Source organism: Saimiri boliviensis, chromosome 9 (assembly GCF_048565385.1).
Source record: "Saimiri boliviensis isolate mSaiBol1 chromosome 9, mSaiBol1.pri, whole genome shotgun sequence".
NCBI classification, from domain to species: domain Eukaryota; kingdom Metazoa; phylum Chordata; class Mammalia; order Primates; family Cebidae; genus Saimiri; species Saimiri boliviensis.
In genome coordinates this window covers 125,365,715-125,389,394 of record NC_133457.1, presented here as the reverse complement: position 1 = coordinate 125,389,394, position 23,680 = coordinate 125,365,715, and the positions used below count along the sequence as shown (strand labels likewise).

At 53.8% G+C, this 23,680-nt stretch overlaps 1 protein-coding gene across 8 annotated transcripts; it reads right to left on the bottom strand.

Annotated features, from left to right (window-relative positions):
- Positions 1 to 6,301: 6,301 nt before the first annotated feature.
- On the bottom strand, positions 6,302 to 23,390 carry MTG2 (mitochondrial ribosome associated GTPase 2). 8 transcript variants are annotated; one of them, XM_074406739.1, is made up of 8 exons: positions 22,232 to 23,256; positions 19,346 to 19,438; positions 14,543 to 14,751; positions 12,696 to 12,843; positions 11,401 to 11,516; positions 10,502 to 10,720; positions 10,103 to 10,241; positions 8,510 to 8,999 (listed from the first exon to the last, which is right to left on the bottom strand). In XM_074406739.1, exons 3-8 carry the CDS (start codon positions 14,744 to 14,746, stop codon positions 8,605 to 8,607), a joined length of 1,221 nt encoding a protein of 406 aa, XP_074262840.1. In that variant the 5' UTR covers positions 14,747 to 14,751; positions 19,346 to 19,438; positions 22,232 to 23,256; the 3' UTR covers positions 8,510 to 8,604. The 8 variants fall into 8 exon arrangements, with proteins under 8 accessions (XP_074262844.1, XP_074262840.1, XP_074262839.1 ...); XM_074406738.1 differs by lacking the exons at positions 19,346 to 19,438; positions 22,232 to 23,256 and adding an exon at positions 23,294 to 23,390; XM_074406740.1 differs by lacking the exon at positions 19,346 to 19,438.
- Positions 23,391 to 23,680: the final 290 nt, after the last annotated feature.

The window sequence follows — 23,680 nt, the reverse complement described above, 5'->3', positions numbered from 1 at the left end:
CCACCCCCTTCTCTCCTTCCTTTCTCAAGGGCAGGGAATGAGCACGAGGTCTGGAGTCTGCTGGACTGGAAGGTCGATCTGAACGGGGCCACTTCCCAGCCGTGTGACCTCAGATAGGTCCCTCAACCCCTAGACACCAAACAGCTCCCCTCATTGGAGTCCGGTGAGGACGGAGGGATGTCTTGCTCCCAGCGTCCCTGGGGGTCAAATCCCTCCCCGGACCTGATACTGCCTCCAGGGACTGGCGCTGGGGGGAACCTTCAGGGGCAGCAGATCCCAAAGCAGGAGTCAGGGTCAAGGGTCATGCTCCAAAGGGTCCTCTGTTTCCCTTTGGGGACACACAGGGGTCCATCGAGAAGCCCAGCAGGGCTAGAGCAGGGAGGGACAGGGCCAAGCCTCAGGGGTCCCTTTCTGCACGCGCCTGGGAGGAATCACCTAGCCGCCAGGCACAAGTAACGACCAGAACGGCTCCCAGGCACAGCGCTGCATTCCAGGCACCGGTCTGAGCCCTTTCCTCGGCTCACCTGGCTGAAGAAGGTGAAGCGACCTGGTCATCACGCAGCAAATCTGGGACCATTTTCCAAGCCCTCATCTCTCAGGACCACCTTCTCCATCTCCTGAGCCAGACGCCTCAGACACCTGCTCAGGAGATGCAGTTTTCTTTGGGGAACCGTTCCCCACTCACTCTGGTGGGCTTGGTGGGGCCAAACCCACTCCTGGGCTCCAGTGTTCATGTGGGTCTCTGGCATGGCTGGGCATCTTCACCACGACAGGTCTGGGGTGACACACATCAGAGTCCCAGGACTCCGGCTGGGAGCCTGGGAATGAGGTGCCCTCTCCAGCCAAAGCGAAGGAAAGTCAAGGTGAAAGCTGGGGAGAGGCAGATTCCCCATGCTGTTGTCTGAGCACCTGGATCCAGCCCTGCCTGAAGCTAGCCCTGGAGCTTAATGTTTTACAAGTTATCAAGTCCACCTTCTTTCCTAAAGCCCGTACAAGATGCGTTTTTATAATTGGAGTGGGTGAGACTCTGCCCAGGATGGCATCCTCGAACCCAGGGGAGAACTGGTCACTCCTGCCCACGGGAGGTCTGTCTCTCTGATTAATGAAAAGTGGGGACGTTACATGATTTTTTGGTAAATGATAACATGTCGTTTGTCATGGTCACCGGTAGGAAAGCCATCTTCCAACAGAGCAGGCTCTGGAGAGAGGAGGGTGCCATCCTTTCTGTCTACAGAAGGCCTGTGAGAGGACTCCCCTAGGCTGCCTGCCTCAAGTGGCCCTGGCAGGGAGAGGCTTCGGCCCCTGCCCCCAGCCCCTCCAGATCACCCCCTCAGGGGCTGGAAGAAGGCAGGGGAGGCTTCGGGAAAGGGGGTGCCTCGTTCCCCCAAGCCCCTGGCCATCCTTACCCCCAAGTATTGGGTCCCCTGGCACCCCCTCCAGGCAGGCATCCCCGAGGACAGTCAGTGTTGAAGCCACTCTCCCTGTCACCACCTCCTCCTCGCTTGAGCCACCGCCTGCTTTCCTGAGAGTCACCAGATAAGATGCAGGACGCTCGCAGTCTGAACTTCACTGTCACGACGAGGGACGTTTCCGTGTGTGTCCCACGCAGTGCACTGCTCATCGTAAATCCAAAATTCTGCTCTAGCGGCTTGGGGTGTGCCTGCCTGAGCAAACCTGCCCACTGTCTTCTCTCTCCCTCCAAGGCCCTCCCTCCACTGAGGGGACAGTGGGGGCAGGGTAGGGCACCAGGCTTTAAGGAGCCACCAAGCTCTTTGTCAAGGAAGAGAAAAGGCGAGGGCTGGGGTTGGGTAGGGGACTGGAGTGGCTGCCTGGGACCTGGACCCTTGGGCCTGGTGGGGGGTGGCAGGCTGCGCAGTGGGGGCGCGGCTTGCCCAGCACACAGGAGGGGCCTAGCCACCAGGCCCATGAGGCTCTGTTCCACCCTTGGCTGGGGATCCGGAGTGACACCCAGGACCCCAGTGAGCCCAGAGGGTCCTGAACAGGGAAGGTGCCCATCTGTGCCCAGGCAGGGTGAAGGGAGCTTTCTCCAGGTCCAGTAGGGGAGGGCATGGCCTTGGCTCATGCGCTGTCTTGTTACCCCACCGGACCAAGGAGGGAATGAGGCGGGGGGAGTGAGACACCACCGTCCCCACTCCCAACAGCTGGCCGAGCCACGGCCAGCCTGTTCCCCTGGAGGCCACGGCAGAAAGCAGAGTGATTTTGTGTCCCTGGGGAAAATCGTGCATCCATTGGTGCCCATTGATTTTTTGCAAAGAAGCGTTTTTTTTTTTTTTTCTCCTAAAGAACCAGACGATTACCAGAAAGAAAAAACGATCAGGCATCCCTGTCTTTGACAAGCCCTGTCCTCGCACCCACTGCTGGGAAGCGGGCATGGTTCCCATGCAGGCCTGTCTTGAACCCATGGGTTCAGCAGCCTGTGTGCCATCAGGCCATTACGCCACAGCCTTGAACCCTGCCTGTCTTGCCTGTGTGGCCACCCCCATGTCACATGGAGGAGCCTAGGGTCCTCTCTGACGGTCTGGCTCCTTTCAGAAGTGGAGACCCTGGCCTGGGGGTGGGGCTGGTGGCGGAGCCAGTCCTGGCAGTAAGAATATGAACTATCAGAACCACAGGTAGGGCTGGGCCTCCCCTCTGCATGGCCTCTGCTGGCAGTGCTGCTGGAGATGTCACCAGATCCCAGGACCCTCAGCAGCGGCAAAGACCAGGAGGGATGTGTCCTGCAGAAGCCAAGCACCAAGGGGTGTGGAGGCTGCAGAAAGGTTTGCTTGTGTGTTCAGCTGACCTCATGCTGCCTTATTCCCGCAGAGCGCCAGGAGGGGACAGTCCCAGGAGGGCCGGGGAAGAGGCAGCCCCAACATTCCTCAGAGCTGCTCCAGGGCTCATCAGCGGGCAGTGGGCTCCCGACGTCTTGCCTTTCCCCTTTGGAGATTGCTGTAGATTCCTGTGCTGTTGCATGCAACACTACAGACACCCCACGTGCCCTTGGCTTCCCCCATGGGGAACACTAGGTGAGCCACCTTCCAAGACCACAGCACACACGCCATTGCCGCACACAGGCTCCCACTCCCCGGCACTGTGTGTGCATGTTGCTTTACATCATGAGAGAAACATACAGTTGACCACTGCAACTATCTGAAGTGTGCAGTTAGCGGCACCCTCCCACTGCTGCACACCCATCGCGACCCGCCACCTCCAGAGCTGCTCATCTTCCCAGCCTGAAACACTAAACCAGTGGGATTCTTTCACGTGAGCAGAGTCGTAGCCCCAGCACCCACACACGGGACTCTGGCACAGCCCTTCTGTGTCCATGGCCACCTGCCCCTCAGCCCGAGGACCCCCATCCATTCTCCTCATTGTCGTTTCTATATCGCTCTGCAGAGGGAACCCTCAGGTGTGAGCTCCCGGCATGGGCTCTCCTCGGCCTGATGCCTGTGGTCCCTGGGTGGGAACCATGCGCGCAGAGCTGCTCCCCCTCCCCCTCCCGCTACCGCCCGAGGCTCTGCCATGCCTCTTCAGCAGCACCCAGACGGGTCCTGGCACGTGCTCACTGATGAGACGCTCAGGTTGCCTCAGCATGTCTGCCCTTCAGGCCTCCCTTCCGGGGCCAGGACCGACCTGGCACTGGGCACAGACAAACGAGGTCTCTTCTCACCGCACTGGGGGGGGGGGGCGGTGGATAACATGGATAGTGTGGAAAGTGCGCACACGAGAGGGTGGTGGCCCCAGCTGTGCAGAGCCTGGGTGGGTGAGGCTGTCTTTGGCTTTGTGATTAGAGGGCATTTCACAGGGTGTCTGGGGAGGGCACGGGTCACACGGATCAGCAACACAGAAGCCTGCAGTCTAGGGAGCGGCCCAACATGGCCACGACACAGGAGTGGGTGGTGGCACTCCCAGTGAGGGGCCTGGCTCCCTGGTGCAGCCACGTGGGAAGACTATGGGGCCCAGGCCCCAAGCGGAGGAGCCGTTGGCAGGCCACCACCATTGTCCAAAGCAGGGGTGGAGGCGACAGGCCTGCGGGACCTGGGGTGGACCCGAGGGCAGAGCTACCTCAGGCCAAGGCTCCGAGTGAGGCTGAACTCAGCATAGCACATGCCACGGCCAGAGGGAAGGGAGGCCGGGCGCGGAGGCTCACGCCTGCAATCCCAGCACCGTGGGAGGCCAAGGCAGGCGGACCACCTGAGCTCAGGAGCTCAAGATCAGCCTGGACAACATGGCAAAACCCCGTCTCTACTAAAAATGGAAAAGTTAGCCAGGTGTGGTGACACATGCCTGTAATCCCAGCTACTCAGGAGGCTGAGGCAGAAGAATCGTTTCAACCTGGGAGGCAGAGGTTGCAATGAGCCGAAATCACCACGGCACTCCAGCCTGTGTGACAGAGTGAGACTCTGCCCTCTCCACCAAAAAAAAAAAAAAAAAAAAAAGACGGAAAGGGATGCTGCTTGGGGTCAAACAATGTGCCCTGAAATCCATATCCACAGAACCCCAGAATATCATTATTAGAAACGGGGTCTGTGCAAACGTAACCACAAGTCTCAAGATGGAACCATCCAAATCCTGCAGCCGGCATCCACAGAGGTCAGAGGACACAGGCACACGGGGGAAGTCACTCGGGACGGCGCAGGCACGGGAGCCCTGCCACCGCCAGCTGAGGATGAGGCCTTGAGGCCTCGTGCCCTGCCTATACCAGAATCCACGTAGCTTTTCTTTTCTTTTTTTCTGAGACAGGGTCTCATTTTGTCGCCCAGGCTGGAGTGCAGCGGCGCGATCTTGGCTAAGTGATCAGGGCTTCAAACAATTCTTCTGCCTCAGCCTCCCGGGTAGCTGGGACTACAGGTGTGCACCACCACGCCCGGCTAATTTTTGTATTTTTTAATAGAGATGGGGGTCTCACCATGTTGGCCAGGCTGGTCCCACACTCCTGACCCCAGGTGATCCACCAGCCTCGGCCTCCCACAGTATTGCATGATAAGCATAAGCCACCACACCTGGCCAACTTCTACTGTTTTAAGTCACCCAGTTTGTGGCATTTGTCACAGCAGCCCAGGAAACTGATAAGGAACAGACAAAACTATTTTCAAACGGAAATGCTACGTTTTCCCACAGCACTGTCACAGAGGTGGGCTTCGACAGGGGACGCTCAGGGCAGACCCCTCCTCGCTCATATCCAAGCCTCCAGGAAAGAGGAAGCCGGGGACACTGGAAAATGTCACCAGGCACCAGAGACCAGAAACACCCTGGGGCAGAGGAACTGAGGCGAATCCACACAGCGCAGACAGGAGCCCAAGGAAAGTGAGGGGCCGGCAGGACACAGCCACGTCCTTGTCCACTGCAGCAAGATGTCAACAGACAACGCCCCAGCTGACTAAAGGGGAGGGGCTGAATGGCTTGCAGAAAGAGATCAATTCTTGCAGAAACAGCAAGAGGTAGGGCTGGCACAGTTGGAATTTGGGGAGAGGAGCTGACAGATTCAACCTTAATTACTGGGGACCCTCCGTCAGAACAAGTCTCTCAGTGCCACTGCCTTTTAAAAATAGTTTCAGGGCCAGGAGCAGTGGCTAACACCTGGAATCCCAGCACTTTGGGAGGCTTAGGAGGGTGAATGACCTGAGGTCAGGAGATCGAGCCTAGCCTGGCCAACATGGAGAAACCCCATCTCTACCAAAAATATAAAAATTAGTTGGGCAGGGTGGTGCACACCTGTAATCCTAGCTACTCGGGAGGCTGAGGCAGGAGAATTGCTTGAACCTGGGAGGCAGAGGTTGCAGTGAGCCGACACTGTGCCACTGCACTCCAGCCTGGGCAGCAGAATGAGACTCAGTCTCAAAATAATAAAATAAATAAATAAATAAAAATAGTTTCAAACTAGGAGCAGCCTAAAGGCTCCTGGTGCCATTGCCACCCTCTGTGCACCTGCCAGCAGTGACCGAGGCTGCTGGGACACACGGAGTCAATGCGTAGGAGCAGCCCAGGCAGCCCAAACATGCCGACTGTCGGGGGCGGGCTGCACCTGCAGTCCCTTCTCTAATGCAGGACAGCGGCATTAACCGCCCCAGGCATGGCTGCTAAAGTGCCCCCCAGACAGCCAGGTAGTGTACACTCCGACTCAAGAATCTGTCTGGAAGGCAGGTCCCTAACGACAGAAGGTAGACAGGTGGGTGCGCAGAGAGGGGACAGGAGGGTTCATGCTAAGTGGGACACTGTCTGGTCGGAGGTGAAGAAAACTTTCAGGAATTAGGAGTGACGGCTGCACAACCTTCAGAACGTACGAAAAATCACTGAATTACATAAAGTGAAAAACTTTATGGGATGTGGATTATATATCCCATTTGAAAGCAGAAGGGCAAAATTTCTAGACAGGAAGACACAAACTAGTGAAACCCACGGGTCATTTAACACCCTCACTGAGAACAGTGTTAAGAGAGAAAGGTGTGGAGTTCCCCCCCCACCCCAGTGAGAACAGTGTTAGAAAGGTGTGGAGTTCCCCTCCCCACCCCAGTGAGAACAGTGTTAGAAAAGGTGTGGAATCCCACCCCCCTCCCCCCGCAGTGAGAACAGTGTTAGAGGGAAAGGTGTGAAGTTTCTCCCCAGTGACAACAGTGTTAGAGAGAAAGGTGTAGCGTTCTCCCCTCCACCCCAGTGAGAACAGAGTTAGAGAGAAAGGTGTGGGGTTCCCCTCTGCAGTGAGAACAGTGTTAGAGAGAAACGTGTCAGCTTTTAGGACTGGACTGCAAAAGCTCTGTGTGTGGCAGGGAGAAGTCTTGGGGCTTTTTGCAGCAAGGAAATTTCTGGGCAACCTGGCTCATGGTGACTTCTCCTCTGGAGCCCCAGCTTCAGTAAAAGGCGATTGCCTGACCTCTGGGCAGCCTGAGTCAGGCCCAGATAAAGGTTTCCTGGGCTGGGGACTTAGTGCAGGGGGCACCACGAGGCGTCTTGAGCCTCCCCCATAAGAGCACCTAGATGAAAGCCAGGGATAATTACGGCTCTCTGGCCTGGGTTGATTCCACAAAACCCTTTGTAGTGGCCTGAAAGGAAAAGCAACTAGATGCAAATCCTGTCTCCGGGTTCTAGGATAGAGGACCTTTGAAATTATAAGACATTAAAATAAAGCTTCGGGTAAAAGGACTGTCATGTTCTCGCTGCAGATTTGAGGTGAGATCAAAAGAGAATTGCTCCAGAAAGCCCGCCTAGTGTGCCAGGGACGCCCCACCCCAGCGCACATTTCCCACAGTGTGGCGTTGTCTCTCCCGTAAGGGCCAAGGGTCCCCCTCTGGTCACACTTCTCTGCTTTTTTGTCCCTCCACTTTATTTTTTGAGACAAGGTCCTGCCCTGTCACTCAGGCTGGAGTACAGTGGTGCAATCCCAGCTCACTGCAGCCTCGACCTTCCAGGCTCATGTGATCCTCCCACCCCAGCCTCCCAAGTGTTCCCTCCACTTTCTTTCTTAGGGACCCTCAGGGATATGTGAGAGACATGAGACTTGGGGGCTTCTGGGAGACAGGCAGGCTGCCAGCAGCTCAGCTGTCCTTGTCCTGTGGGCCCTCTGCAATCAGAAGATGATGCAGCTGCCTCAAGGGGCAAACAGGCCCCCTCAGCGGCCGTCCCACTGGGGCAAGAGGCCCGTTATCTCCCACAGGGTCAGGGAAGGCTTGGCAGCTGCCTGGCCCGGCACAAGGGTTCTCCTCCAATCCCCAACAAATGGAGCCGAGTGGAAATTCTGCCCTACAATAGCAGGCACGAGTGCCCTTTCACTCGTCACCATACCTGCCCACGCCGCGTCGCCTTCTGGGAGTAATGCCGACAGTTCCCTGGCCCACACCCCCTTTAGTGACAATTCGCCATGCACACAGCAGCCCAGCCGGAATCCTGTAGCCTGGGCGGATATTGGGTGCATTCAGTCGTGAAGCCTGAGGCTCCCAACCAGCACATGGTGGCGTTCTGAAGGACAGGAAGGAGCTGGCCCTCACTGCCCTTCTCAGACGGCTGGTGCTGGAGAAAAGCACACAGCTGCCCTCGCCGCTCTGCCTGGACTCACGTCCTCGTCCCCACCACTGGTGCAGTAGTGAGCCTCCCCAACACTGGCCCCGGGCTTGTGGCTCCGTAGGGCTGTGGACGGTGGGGCGTACCCAACCCCAGTGTGGATCCAGAGGTCCCCTCTGCAGCAAGCCGTGCGGGCGGGAGGGGCCCATGCTGAGAAGGCCGCTCTGTTCGCTGACCTGGGGCTCTGGCTGTGCAGTTCTGCTGAGCTCACCCAAGAGTCCAGGCGTGCGCCGCAGAGCCCCGGGTCAGCAGCAGGGCCCCTGCGGTGTGGGCACCCCAACACCTCATTAGGGGTGTTAATCCGCACAGATGAGTCAGCTGGCTATCGGCTGGCGCATGCTGACAGGTGCAGGAAATCCGGGGGGCAGGGGCACAGAATGCTCCCCTACCTGAGGGCATCCCAGGCCGGCGGGTGGGGCCCCTGAGAGCTAAAAGCACCACAACTCCGCCGTGTCCACAAGGCACTTTGTTTATGCATTCGAAGCCACCGAGTTCACACCCGCGTTTGCTCGGCCAGAGGCCCAGAAGTCACCCGCTCTGCCGCAGCTACCACCTGAGAGGCTCGTGGCCCTGGCCCCGCTCGGCCTCCAGGTAGGCGTCATACAGCACCTTCAGGTGCAGCAGCAGCTGCTCCAGGTTCTCACCGGTCACCGCTGACAGTGCGATGACCTCCTGCCCCAAGTGATCCCGGAGCTGGGACAGATTGGCTCGGGCTTCAGGGAGGTCAATCTTATTTGCAACGATTGCGTAGGGCCGCTCAGACAGGCCCTCTTCATACATCTCCAGTTCGTATTTTAAATCGTCCACTTGAGTCCACGGCTCAGGCAGAGAAAGATCCACCACGAACAAGAGAAAGCGGCAGCGCTCAATGTGCCTGAGGAAAGCAGACCCCAGGCCCCTGTTCCGGTGGGCGCCTCGTATGAGGCCGGGGATGTCGGCCACTGCAGGGAAGACGGGCACACAGGGTCACCACTGGTCCCACCCAGCACCAAGCGCGCCTCCCACCTCAAGTCTGGGAGGCAAGGCCTGGAACCCACTGCGGAGGCTGGACTTCTTGAGTTCTAACACTTTCCTTTCAAGGAACGGCTTGAACTGAGGCCATCTGATCAGCCGGGTGATTCACTGGACTAACTTCCAGCCAAGGAATTGCATGCTCTGTGATAACCGGGAGACCGGCATGGTGATGGATCTGTCTAGCAGGGGACACTAAATGCCTCACCTTTCTGGCTTCAAATGGGATTCAAAAAAGGGAAAACGGCTTCCTGCACTCTACTAATAATTTGATTACTGACAGAAATTATGAGAGAGTACTCTGCAGATATAAAGTGCTGTACGAATCACCTCACTAGCAGGCTTACTATTTTTAATGGGTACATTGTTTTCTGGGAAAAAGTTTTATTTTTCAAACGGCACAAGGAGCTTTCAAGCCACACGCTGTGAGGGTGCTGAGCTTCCACAGACCAAAGTGAGGGATGAATGCGGTGGGAAGAAATAATGTCCTCAGGCTGAAATTTCAACTCAAGATTTCTAAACCGTAACTGACAGATTCCTGGGGGGATGTGGTGGGAACCTAATTTCATAGAGAACAGGCTGATTAAAATTGTATAAATTAGAGCCAGGCCCAGTGGCTCATGCCTGTAATCCCAGCACTTTGGGAGGCTGAGGTGGGCAGATCGCTTGAGATCAGGAGTCGGGAGACCAGCCGGGCCAACACAGTGAAACCCCGTCTCAACTAAAAATACAAAAAAATTAACTGGGTGTGACGGCACATGCCTGTAGTCCCAGCTACTCAGGAGGCTGAGGCAGGAGAATCGCTTGAACACAGGAGGTGAAGGTTGCAGTGAGCTGAGATCATGCCACTGCACTCCAGCCTGGGTGACAGAGTGAGACTCCATTTCAAAAAAAAAAAAAAAAAAAAAAATGGTTTAAATCAGGAAAAACTATGCTACATTTTAAATGGAAAGCTAAATTTAAGAGCTACATGATTATTTTTCTGAATTACATCATTCAAGTCTAATCTGTGAGAGATTTCTGGAAGTCCTACCTGCTATTTGTTGGTGGCCTTCGTAGTGGACGATCCCGACGTGAGGCTTCAGGGTGGTGAATGGGTAGGCGGCCACGGCGGGTCTGGCGTTTGAAAGGGCCCGGAGAAGCGAGGATTTCCCAGCGTTGGGGAATCCCACCTGGGGGAGAGAGGGAAGATGGTGGCATGGCCCTCGGGGGCACCTGTGTTAGCTCGGTCTGTAACTAACTCGATCGGTGGGAGAATTTCAGGACTGTGGGATCCACAGGGCTCATGCCTGCGACCACATCAGCACTGGACTCGTGGGAAAACGGTGAGTCGCAAAGCTGTTCACTTCCTGGCCGCTGGCAAACCCCATGGAGAACAGGGACTTTCTAGAGTTCGATGTGTACAGATGCTGTTGGCAGAGGGGACACTTACCATCCCGGCGTGGGCCACCGTCTTCAGCTCCAGGTGGAGAACCCGCTGCTGTCCTGGCTGTCCAGGAGTACAGGTCACAGGGGCACGGTTGTCGTTGGCCAGGAAGAAGCGGTTGCCTTTCCCTCCCGCCCCGCCCAGTGCGGCGATGTACTCGTCACCCTGGTGAGCCAGGTCGGCCACAACTCTGTTTCCCTCCTTCACCAGCGTGCCCACGGGGACCTGGAAAACAGCAGGCGCTCATCAGCTGAGCTGTATGAGCAGTGAGGAGAGGCGATCGTAAGTCCCCTGAAGCAAGCACTAAGGGAAGAAGACAAGAGCGGACTGTGCCCGCAGCGGCTGCCAGTTTAGGAACGGTATGGTGCAGCCCCACCCCACTCACCTCCGCTGACAGCCCCAGAACACAAGAAAAAGGTCCCAGTGCTCCAGGGATTTCATGGGGCTGGGTACACAGTCTTCTAAGTGCACAAAGGGCTTTTCCAGTGTCTCCAAAACATTAGGGTGAACAGAAGCAACCGGAACAAAACTGCTAATCTAAGAGAAGAGTGAACTCCACTGGCAAGGAGATGCCGGGCCCGCTGGGTGGCAGTGGCCTCCTCAGAGGGTGGCTCATGGCGCCAGAGATGGAGCGAGTGTGGATGCTGTGGGCTCCGGATTTCTAAGAGAATCATTTCATGAGTTTTTTACTCGGTAAAACATGCGTATCGCGTGACCCTGGTACAAATGCCTGTCTGGGGTTTGCTTTGGGGGCGGGGCTGCTTTCCCATGGTCTGCAGCCTCCATTTGCACTGCGCTGTTTCCTGGCCGTGGGCATCAAGTCACAGGGGGTCTCCTGGGTGGCCCCAGGAGCCGAATGATCTGGAACAACAGGGACGGGGCCAGCCCTGGCAGCCTCGGCTCACCTGGATATAGAGGACGGCGCCACTGCGCCCGAAGCAGTTTTTACTGCCACCATCTTCTCCATTGAATCCCTGGTACCTCGACAGGACCGATGACAGGGACTTGACTCGCTGATCAACTGAAGTGAGAACAAGAGTCTCAGTCCCTTTAAGACAGCCATGGCCTACTGCTGACACCTCTGTGATCCTTTTAAGAACCTTAAAAATGCGTATGGAAGCACGGAGTGAGGCTGCAGCAGAAGTCACAAAACCAGAGCATGACTTTTTTAAAAAAGTGAACTTATTTTCCTTCCAAAAGTCCTGTCATTTCTGAACATTTTTAAATTACTCGTATTTTAAAGTAGCGACATTCTATGATTCTGTTGTGAACGCCTTGCTCCCAGCTCGCCGCGCGTTTGTGCTGAGCGAGTGGGAATGACACCAGCACCCGGCAGCACCCGCCGGGGCACAGGCTTGTGCTTTCACACGGCCAGCACGTCAGGGCCCTGACCGGAAACACTCTTTACTCCTGAAATTAAAAAACAAGACAAAACACACTGGAAGCTGCTTTTTTGTGCGTGCTGTTTATGAACATCCATGTATTTTATAAAAATGACATCCATACATCAGGGCTTTTGGTTTTCTTAAGACAGGGTCTCCCCGTCGGCCAGCATGGAGTGCGGCGGCACCATCGGAGCTCACTGCAGCCTCCGCCTCCTGGGCTCAAGCGATCTCCGTGCCTCAACCCCGGGTAGCTGGGACTACAGGTGTATGCCACATCTGGTTATTTATTTTTTTTTAAGAGACAGGGTCTCACTGTGTTGCCTAGGCTTGTCTCAAACCCCTGGGCTCAAGTGATCCTCAGCCTCCCAAAATGCTAGGATTACAGGCAGGAGCCACTGCACCTAGCTGGGTTTTAAACATTTTACTTTTATTTTTTAGAGACAGGGTTATCACTCTGTCACCCACACTGGGTGCCGGGGTATGATCAAGACTCACTGCAGCCTTGAACTGCTGGGCTCAAGTAATCCTCCTGGAGTAGCTGGGACCACAGGCACATGCCACCATGTCTGGCTAATTTTTTCAAAAATTTTTTGTGGATCCACAGATCTTCAGACCAAAAAAATAATTTGTTTTTGCCCAGGCTGGTCTCGAACTTCTGGGCTCAAGTGATCCCCCTGCCGTGGCCTCCCAAAGTGCTGGGATCAGAGAGAGGCATGAGCCACTGCACCTGCCCATACATCAGGTTTTTAGTTCAAATGCACATGCAGACTCAGGGCGCCTCCCCACCTCCGCCCATGCCACCCCAGGGCACCTGCCTCTCAGAATGACATGCCCGCCGTTGCCTCCGTCCCCTCCATCGGGGCCTCCAAACTCCTTGCGGGGCTCACTGTGGAAGCAGCTTGCCCCGGCGCCTCCGTTTCCTCCACAGACAAGCACTCTCCGAGAGTCCACAAAATACCTTTTCTACAGAGAGCAAAGCATCCCACGTCATCTCAGCACTTGACGGCCTTTCAAGAGACCACACATCCATTTGAGATGTACTTACATCTGGGACAGCCTATTAAAATTCGAGGTTAATGACACTCACATGGCTCATCTCTTCTAAAATTCAAAGAGAAAACAGCTCCCACAGGTCAGCAGCATTTGTAGACAGGGGTAAGTCCACGATGCAGATGGAAGTATTCTATATGGACCCACGCTTCAAAAAATTCAGCACTTCTTATTCTGGGTGAGACTGATTTAAAAACAAACCCCAAACTAGCATTTCTAACCTAAAACACTCACATCTTGTTTATGAAATATTCGTTAAATGTGTCTTTCCATTCCAAAAAAACGATTCCTGAAATAGTAGAACCTTGCTCTCAGAAAGTTCTAATTTCCCAGGATGCGGCAGGAAAATGGAGTTAAAGTGGTTCCTGCACAATTGCCAGGCTTTCGACTCTGAACAGAGTATTTTCTGGGGCCGGAAGCAAACAAGGCTCACTGCAAAAACCCGGTGATGCCAACAGAGCTCCCTGCTGGAGGGAAAGCTGATCGTGCGCTCACTGAGGTCAGCGCAGTCTGGTTGAAGGACGGAACTAACCAGGTTACTGTTCACTACACAGCAGCTCCGACCACAGAAGGGGCAGCTCCCTCGGCCCCCGGTGCTGCAGCCGCACCACATCCTGGGGCGGACGCCTGGCTTCTGCCACGTGCGCAGACGCATCACGCCCAACAGCGCCAGGCCCGCTGTTTCTGCACTCCCATCCAATACTCCTCAAATCCAGCTTTTTTTTTCTTTTAAAAGCAAACACAGAAACATTTTCAGATTCTTTGGCACCACCATGTGGAAAAACCATGAACTGCTATTTCCAAATCTCAAAGTGTCACGTCCACCAGACAGGGAGGGCCACGCCTAGACGGGCCTTCTCTTCTGGGGAGGAGGCAGGCCTGTGTGGACACTTCCGCGACGCCAGCACACTTCCCGCCACGGCGGCTTCTCCCCTGAAGTGCTGTTTGCCCCAGTGACGCTTATCTGTAGCCCCTCCATTCAGGAGGCATGAAGTAAGTCATAAACTTGTATTTTCTTGAATTTATGAGAGAGAATCATGTTTCAAATACGAGGTTTTGGTAAACAGAACAAGAAAAACTTGTAAGGCTTAAAGAGCCATGAAACAGGAAGTCTATGTCCTCCGTTTGTTATTTTATTAATTTTTAGTAGAGATGGGGTTTCACCACGTTGGCCAGGTTGGTCTCATGTGATCCGCCCCGGCCTCAGCTTCCCAAAGGGTTGAGATTACAGGCATGAGCCACCGCACCTGGCACCCTGATAGGTTTTAAATTAAGAAATAGCCACATATATTAAAGGATATATGTAATATACATGTAAGATACCCAGGCTCATGGTAAAATGAACAGCCTATACCACGGCTCTCCAAGCACCCAGCGCCTCTCCGAGCCTGCTGGGATTTGCTGAGCGTGGGACCTATCACACAGGCCTGCATTTCACCCCATCATTTTCAAGAAGCTCCATGTGCCCCCATCAGTAACATCATCAACTATCATCAACAGAGATGAGATCAAGAGGAGGACCCAACACCACACCCTGTGCCTTCTGGGGGGTAGACAGGCAAGCTGCTGCTCCCACATGCAGACTTGGAGCCTCTAACTTCAGAAGTCTCACCAGCTTTTTCTCAGAGAGCGGCTTCTTCCCCGGGAGCTCCTGATGCTTGGCGTGGTCCATACGGCCGACTGAGAGCAGCCTGGGAGAAAGCTGCCGTGGCGGTAGCCGGCTGGGCTCGAGGCCAGCCTGCGTGGACAAAGCCCAGTGCCCCAGGCCCTCAAACATGGTCCTCGATCTTGCTGAGAAAAGCCTCGCAGGTGTCATGGCCCCTGCGGAAGTCAGATTGGCAAAATGAGATACTTGGTTGAATCCTGGGCATGCAACAGAAACTAAAGAGGAGGGCCCCGCGCCGCAGGTCTCAACGCCTGTTTCTGAAACAAACAAGAACTGACAAATCTGACTTTGCTGGGCATCACCTTCTCTGCCCTGACCCGGTCAGCCAGTCTGTGACTCGGGAGCAGACTTTCTGTACAAAGGATTTAAAACATTACATCACCCACAACACTAGACATGCCCTCTTACGGAATATCAAGTATCCGCTCAACAAAAATATTAAAAAGGAAATCTGAACTGCAAGACAAAATTTCTTGAAAACGAAGACACCCATTTATTCGAATATTATTAAGTGGGTAATCTTGTGCAATTTCAAAGTTGTTAAATTGGAACACAACAAAAACATTAAACATGGGTCATAGCAGCTAAGCATCCAGGCTCTGGAAACCAAGTCTCAGGGGTGGCCACGCACCTGTGTGGCCTCAGCCTCCTCAGCTGTAAGGACACTCAGAATGCGGAGCTGTAAGGACAGGGCTGGGGGTGAGGACGGGCTGAGTTGATCCACACGGCTAGACCACAGTGGCCCTCGCGGTCGCACTGACAGAATGAGAAGCAGACACTTGGCCTCTGCCCCTGGCTCCTGACACAGTGCTCAGAACACTGGTAATTTCCTGAGTGATGTGGGTGACAGGAGTGCCTGACACAGAGCTCCTAAATCCCTTGGACTTCCCAAGTGACAGGATAGTCTTCTGTTTTAATGAGGCACCTCTTGGTGGGCTCCTGCATGGCCTTGGGACAGGGCTGGTCATCATAAAGACCGAAACACGATGAGAAGCCTGGACCTTTCAGCCCCACCCCCACCCTCCCAGAAGGGGAGAGGGGCTGGAGGCTGAGTTCGTAAGTGATCATGTCTCCATGATGAGGCCTCCATGGAAATCCTTCAACGAGGGGCCCTGGAAAGCTTTCGGTTTGGTGAACACATCCTGTGCTGTGAGGGCAGACACACAACTTCCCAGGGACAAAGGCTCCTGTGCTCAGGACCTCTAGGCCTCGCTGTGCCTCTCCTCACCCAGCTGCCTACCTCTGCCTCCTGTGGCATCCTCTATAGTAAACTGGCAATGCAAACCAACTGCCTTCCTTAGTTCTGTGAGCCACTACAGCAAATTATCAATCCTGAAGGGGTTGCAGAAACCCCCAATGTACAGCCAAGACGGACAGAGTGTGGGTGCCCTGCAATTAGCATCTGAAGTGGGAGGTGTTTTGGTGTGATTGAGCCCCTAACCCTGGGGTCCATGATAACCACGGCAGGGTCAGACTGAACTGAATTATAGGGTGCCTGGTGGTGTCTGGAGGGGACTGGTGAATTGTAGGGTGCCCAGCGGTGTCTGGTGTATTGTAGGGTGCCCGGCGGTGTCTGGAGGGGACTGGTGTATTGTAGGGTGCCCGGCGGTGTCTGTAGGGGACTGGTGAATCGTAGGGTGCCCGGCAGTGTCTGGAGGGGACTGGTGAATTATAGGGTGCCTGGTGGTGTCTGGTGAATTGTTGGTGTGGAAAATCCACAGTTTTGGTGCCTGATGGTGGTGTGGGTGGAAAGAGATCCCCACAGCGACAGGGCTGGCACAGCTGCAGACTCTAAGTGCCAGTTGCTGTCACTCTCGAAGCCTCATTTCAGCGGTCACTCGTGCATTCAGCCACTCATGGCAGCTGGCTACCCTGCAGGTGCCAAGGGCACAGTGAGGAAGCTGGCGACCCTGCCTTCTAGCAGAGGACAGCCCTACTCCCTTCACCGCGAGCAGAAACACCGCCTGCTCCCCGGGCCCCCCATTCTTCAGCAGGTCCCACAGGAAGAGCCTCACAAGGCGCTCCCCATCCTGAGTATGAGAGGCGTGTACAGAAAGGGCCCCTGGCGCTCGGCAGAAAACGCCACGAGGCCAGTGTGGGAACACGAGGGGACACGGCCTGCCTCCTTCCTCGAGGCAGCCTGGATGCCTCCCTCTCCACGGCCTTGCTCCTCTGAGAAGGGGTCACCTCCTTTCGGGGGGGCGGTCACTCCCTCTATGGGGTCCTTGGCTATTCTGCTTTAATTCTGACACAATCACAGTTACAGAAAAGTTGGAAGAATCCAAAGAACTTTCTCCTAATCATTTGAGTCAGTCGCTGACCAGACTTCCCTGCACCCAGGACATTCCATGTGTGTTTGCCCGAGACCGGCCATGACCAACAGCCCCTCCTCAGGCGCTCCCACAGGAGCCCCGGTCCCCGAAGGAGAGTGCGTCCCAATCCCCGCTGCCTGCAGCCGCCGCCTCCTCCGGCTCTTTGGGCTGGAAGGTTCCTCAGCCTCTCCTGACTGCTGGACCGCAGGACGTCCTTGTTCCCAGTTCAGCACTCTGGGGTCATTCTAATTTTCTCTTGTGGTCCTGGTCACTCCATTCTCTGCCTATAAGAAACTGGGCCTCCATGCTCTTTAAGACACGTGTGGAGCTACTCAAGCCCTACTGTGATCTGCCCTCAGCGCCACCTCCCTGCTCCACACAGGTGCTCTCGTTCCCCAACTGACCGAGCCGCCATGCTGGGCCACCTCTCTGTGGGCCACCTCCCCTTGTTACCCTTCCTGTGAATATATTTTAAAGGACCACTGATTTTGAGATGAGTTTAGATTTGTGGACAAGGTGCAAAGGCATCCCCGTGGGCTTTCTCCCCAGTGTCCCCAGCAGCCGCGCCTGTGTGCCCGCCGCGCCTGTGAGACCACTGCTGGTGCACTGCTGCTGAGTGCCAGGTGGGGCTCGGGGCTCAGCGGCTTCCCAAGAGCACCCTTCTTATCTTCCGGGATTCAGGCCAGGATCCACGCTGCTTTTAACAGCAGGTGGTTATTTTCAAGTGCGTGAAGAAAAAAGGTACTGAGGCATTCTATACCTAGGGAAAGTATCTTTCAGAAAGGAGGGTGAAATAAAGTTTCTCAGGTGGTACAAAACAAAGACAGTTCATCACTAATATCCCTGCTGTATAAGGAATGCCCAAGGAAGTTCCTCAGGTTGCAGGAAAATGATACCGGAGGGAAGCCTGGATCCTGAGCGGGGAAGGGAAAGCGACAGAAACAGTAAATGGCGCCGCCGCTTCCCTCTGAAGAGTTCTAAGCATGTGCGACTGCAGACAGAAGAATGCCGTCTCGTGGGCTTCCACTGCGTACAGAGGTCACACACGTGACGGCACAACGAAAAGGTCAGCAAGGGATTAAAGGGACCCAGGTGACAGCAAGGTCCCCCGTCTCTGGGATGGGTACAGCATTAACTCTAAGCAGACAGTGAAGGCTAGGTGTGCAGACTGGAAGCTCCAGAGCAATTACTAACACACAATACCAAGACACAGATCCGAAAAGCCCACAGATACATGAGATGCTAAGAACTATCCCAACAATTCAGAAGAAAAAGAACAAAAGAACGGAAACTCGAGGGGACACACAGGAAGCAACACTAAAGGTGCACCTAAATCCCACCGTGTAAGCAGTTTCGTTAAACGGTATGTTCAGAGATTCGAAGTGAAAGGCAGAGATTGACAAAGTGGGTTAAAAAGAGCCCGCTGGTTCCTGGCTGTAATCTCAGCACTGAGGGAGGCCAAGGTGGGAGGATCTCTTGAAGCCACAAGTTTGAGACCAACCTGGGCAAAACAGCAAGAACCTCATTTCTACCAAAAGAAAAAAAATTAGCTGGGCCTGGTGGTGCACCCCTGTGGTCCTAGCTACTTGGGAGGCTAAGGCGGGAGGATTGCTTGAGCCTATGAATTCAAAGCTGCATTCCAGCCTGAGCAACAGAATGAGAGAATGAGACCCTATCTTTCTTTTTTTTTTTTTTTTTAAGACAGGGTGTCACTCTGTCACTCAAACTGGAGTGCAGTGATGTAATCACAGCTCCTTACAGCCTTGACCTCCTGTACTAAAGCGATCCTCTTGCCTCAGTCTCCTGAGTAGCTGGGACTACAGGTGACTAGCTGGGACTACAGGTGAGTAGCTGGAACTACAGGTAAGCGCTACTGTGCTGGACACATTTTTTAAAAGATTTTTGCAGAGATGGGGTTTCCCTGTTACCTAAGCTGGTTTCAAATTCCTGGGCTCAAGTGATCCTTCTGTTTTGGCCTCCCAAAGTGCTAAGATTACAAGCATGAGCCACCACAACTGCCCTGAGACCCATTGTCTAAAAACAGAAAAATAAAGACAGTAAAGACATCAAATCTAAACAATACTATCAAAATATTTATCAGGTTGACATTTATATAATGGTACATCCAACAACGGTAAAACATACACTACCTTCCGGTGCATGTGGAACATTCACCAAAACAGAGCGTAAGATGCATCACAAAAGAAGTCTCAATACACTGAAAGAAGTCATGCACAGTCAGCCCTCCACATCTGTGCAGTCAACAAACCTCAGGTAGAGAGTATCCGTACAAAAAAAACAGTAACAATACAACAATTTGTTAAATTAAAAAAATAAAGTACAACAACTGTATCCACAGCATTTATATTCTATTGTAGTATAAATAATCCAAAGATTATTTAATATATACAGAAAGGCTGGGTGCCGTGGCTCATACCTGTAATTCCAGCAATTTGGGAGGCCAAGGTGGGAGGATCACTTGAGGCCAGGAATTTGAGAACAGCCTGGGCAAAATAGTGAGACCTTGTCTCTACCAAAAAAAAAAAAGAAAAAAAAAAAAAAAAAGAAACAAACAAACTTAGCTGGGCATGGTGGTGCACACCTATAATACCAGCTACTTAGGAGGTTAAGGTGGGAGGATTACTTAAGCCCAGGAGTGGAGGCTGCAGTGAGCCACGATCACACCACTGCACTCCAGCCTGGGTGACAGAGCTCCTGACTGGGGGGTAAAAATACAGTGTATGAAGGATGCGTGCAGCTTACCTGCAAATAATACTCCATTTTATATCAGGGACATGAGCAACCTCCAACCAGTCCCCCTCAAATATCAACCATAGGGTCTATTCTCTAACCAGAATTAAACTGAAAGTCGATAGCTAGAAAATATCTAGGAAAATCCCAAGTATCTGCAAATTAAACAACCTTCTTCTAAATAATCCATGGGTCAAAGAAGAAATAAAAAGAGAGATTAGAAATTTTTTTTTTTTTTTTTTTTTTTTTGAGACGGAGTTTTGCTCTTGTTACCCAGGCTGGAGTGCAATGGCGCAATCTCGGCTCACTGCAACCTCCGCCTCCTGGGTTCAGGCAATTCTCCTGCCTCAGCCTCCTGAGTAGCTGGGATTACAGGCACGCGCCCCATGCCCAGCTAATTTTTTGTATTTTTAGTAGAGACGGGGTTTCACCATGTTCACCAGGATGGTCTCGATCTCTCCACCTCGTGATCCACCCACCTCGGCCTCCCAAAGTGCTGGGATTACAAGCTTGAGCCACCGCAGGCAGCCTAGAAAATGTTTTGAACTGAATGACAATGAAAATGTAAAACACCAGAATTTAATAAGACCTGCAGCTGCAGCAGTGTTGAGAAGGAAACATACAGCTTTAAAGGTTACCTTGTTAAAGAAGAAAGAGCTAAAATCAGTAACCTAAGGCTCCAAATCAAGACACCAGAAAGAGCAAAGCAAGCCCAAAGTGAGGAGAGGAATAATACAGAGCAGAAATAAACAAAGAAACAGACAGACAACAATTAAAATGTAACAAAAAACAGGCTCACTGAAAAGCCAAGCCTGCTAACACACCTCTAGCTAGCCTGATCAGGAAACCCAGAGAGCACAGATTTCCACTGGCAGGAATGTTAAAAGGGTTATTTTCAACACATCTTACAGACAGCAGAAGGACAAGAGAACAGGAGTAACCACTTTCCGCCAGCAAATTCAATCACAACTCAAGTAAAATACATTTCTTGAAAAATGCAACTTATTAAAGAAACACAAGAATAAACAATCCAAAATAGCCCTGTATCTACTCAAAAAGTTAAATTTGTTATAAAAGAACACTCCTGGCGAGGTGCGGTGGCTCAAGACTGTAATCCCAGCAGTTTGGAAGGCCGAAGCAGGTGGATCACGAGGTCAAGAGTTCCAGATCAGCCTGGCCAAAATGGTGAAACCCCGTCTCTACTAAAAATACAAAAATTGGCCCGGTGTGGTGGCATGTGCCTGTAGTCCTGGCTACTCAGGAGACTGAGGCTTGAACCTGGGACGTGGAGGCTCGCTGAGCTGAGATTGTACCACTGCACTCCAGCCTGCACAACAGAGCCAGACTCTTATGTCAAAAAAAAAAAAAAAAAAAAAAAAAGTTTTGTTTTTAAGTTTCAGCTGCAAACAACTGTACGTTAAAATGAAGAAAAACACCCATTTATGGTAGTGCCAAACACAAAGAGTACCTGAGCATAATTTCACAATAAACCTTCAAAACCTCCACCTCTCTACTTGCAAAACATTGTTCTAAGTATCTTTCAGGGATGAACTCATTTAGTCCTCATAAAACTCTGTGGAGAAAATACTTCATCATCCTCATTTTAAAGTTGGGGAAACTGAGGCAGGCAGGTGCAGAGACTCACCCAAGAGCTATCAGATGGGAAGGGTCAGGGGTGGAGCATGAAAACAGGTCGGGGAAAAAACACAACTCGGGCTCATCAAGACAAGCACAGTCAGGGTTCAGCCTGCTGGAACACTACGCCACCCAGCCCGGATATTCTGGAAAGCAGGCTTCCTGACGCTGGTGACACGGGACCTGAAGGAGGTGAACCGCAGAGAAGGCTGCGAAGCCAACCGGAGGCCTGAACTCGGAATCTCGCCTCATCTGCTTCCTCCTTTTTGCCCTTTCAATTTCTCTTTGGAGACCTGCAGAGTGATGTGGCCCTCCCTTGCCAGATGAGCAAATTCCACTGCTTGGCGCTGCTCTTCCGTGTCTTCATTTTCCTTCTAACAAGGCTGTCCTTGAGCTGTCCAGTATAGTACCCACAGGCCACATGGGGCCATTAGGCTAAAATTAACTAAAATGTAAAAACTCAGTCCCTCAGGCCACGTCTAAGTGGCTCATAGCCATATGTCGACAGTGGGTACCGTATGGGACTGTACAGAGGAGAACACTGCCCTCATCACAGACAGGGTTTTTTTCAGACAAGAGTCTCACTCTGTTGCTCAGGCTGGAGGGCAGCAGCAGGACCTCACCTGCAACCTTTGCCTCCTGGGTTCAAGCAATTCTCGTGCCTCAGCCTCTCAAGAAGCTGGGATTACAGGAACCCACCACCACGCTCAGTTAATTTGTGTGTGTATATGTGTGTGTGTATATATATATATATATATTTTTTTTTTTTTTTTTTGGGGGGGGGGCGCGGAGTTGCCCAGGCTGGAGTGCACTGGCAGGATCTCAGCGCACTGCAACCTCCGCCTCATGGGTTCAAGTGACCCACCCACCTCAGCCTCCCGAGTACCCAGGATTACACATGCCCACCACCACGCCCAGCTCAATTTTGTATTTTTACTAGAGACAGGATTTCGGCCTGTTGGCCAGGCTGGTCTTGAACTCTCGACGTCAGGATGATCCACTTGCCTCGGCCTCCCAAAGTGCTGAGATTACAGGCGTGAGACACCGTGCCCGGCACTGATTCTTGACTTTACATTTTTTATGCCCATCTAAAGCAGAGGAGGCTGAGAGAGAGGTTAAGTCACTTGCCCAAAGTGACACAGTGTCTTCTGGCCCCCAGCTGTTGGTGACACCTGCATTTTACAGCAGGAGTCTTCCCACTGAGGTTCTTATAAAAACAGACTTCCCAAGGGACTAAGGCCAGGATAATTTCAAAGGAATCCATTTTCTGCTTCTCAACTTTTGCTATGTTCTCTCTGCTAAAACAGAACTGCGTGAGGAGGAACTTGTGTTAAAAAAAACCGACTTCTTTCCCGTCCCCCTTTCACCATGGGTCCTCCCCTTCACAAAAGAATAGTGTTCTCTAGCGACCCTGCCCAACGAGCCCCTCCGATTCCCATCGACAGGTTTGTGTGAACACCGTTCCTCGGTATCTGCAGCTACGAGAGTGGAACACGGGAACAGACCGGATAACCCCGTCCCACCGGGCAAAAGCCACCCGCGGACAGCGAAGCCCGAGGCGCGTTTCGGACACACAGCTTGTTACCACCCAAATGCGCACAGATTGCCGCTGTCCCGTGCGAGCGCACGCTACCATCACCACTTTAACGTTCCAGAGGCAAATGCTCAGTACTTCGAGCCCTGGATCAAGGCAAATTCCTAAACAACTTGACTCGGAACTCACACGCGGCACCCACCCCCGTGACAGCAGCGCCGGGGTGGCCGACAACACCTGCGACCCCAAAACGCGGTTCTGCGGGAGAGCCGGGCAGGACCGGGAGCCCGTTCGCAGGCCGGCAGCCCTCCAGGCCTCTCGGCTCCTAGGCTGGGCCTCTCCCGCTCCCGGCGCCCCCGAGCCCCGCGGCCCAAGCCGGAGCCCCTCCTCACGCCCCGGCCACGACCGCCCCCCGGGCCCCGAGCCCCGCGCCCCGCGCCCCGCGCCCACCGCGCCCTCACTCACCGCCTCGGGAGAGCGCGTCACTTCCGGCCGTCGCAGGCGGCCGACTCCTTCCGGTGCCTCTAGGTTCCGGCCGCCCCCGCGCTTCCCTAGTGCGCAGGTGCGGAAGACGGGCCGCCGGACCCCGGAGGGGACCTCGTCCCCGTGAGCGGTCGCCAGGAGGACCAGCGGGAGGGCAGCAGAGCGCTCGGCTGTAGCCGCGCTTCTCGCCGGCGCCCAGGGCCACCCAGCTCCTCCGACCCGTCCGGCGCCGCGGTCGTCCGCGAACCCTCCCGGGCCCGATGACGCCGCTCTCGCCCGAGGAAGCTACGGGGCCGCGCAGGGCAGGCAGTGGGACCGCAGGGAATCCGGCGCGGACGCGCGGGAACTCTGCCCCGGAACCGACCTGAC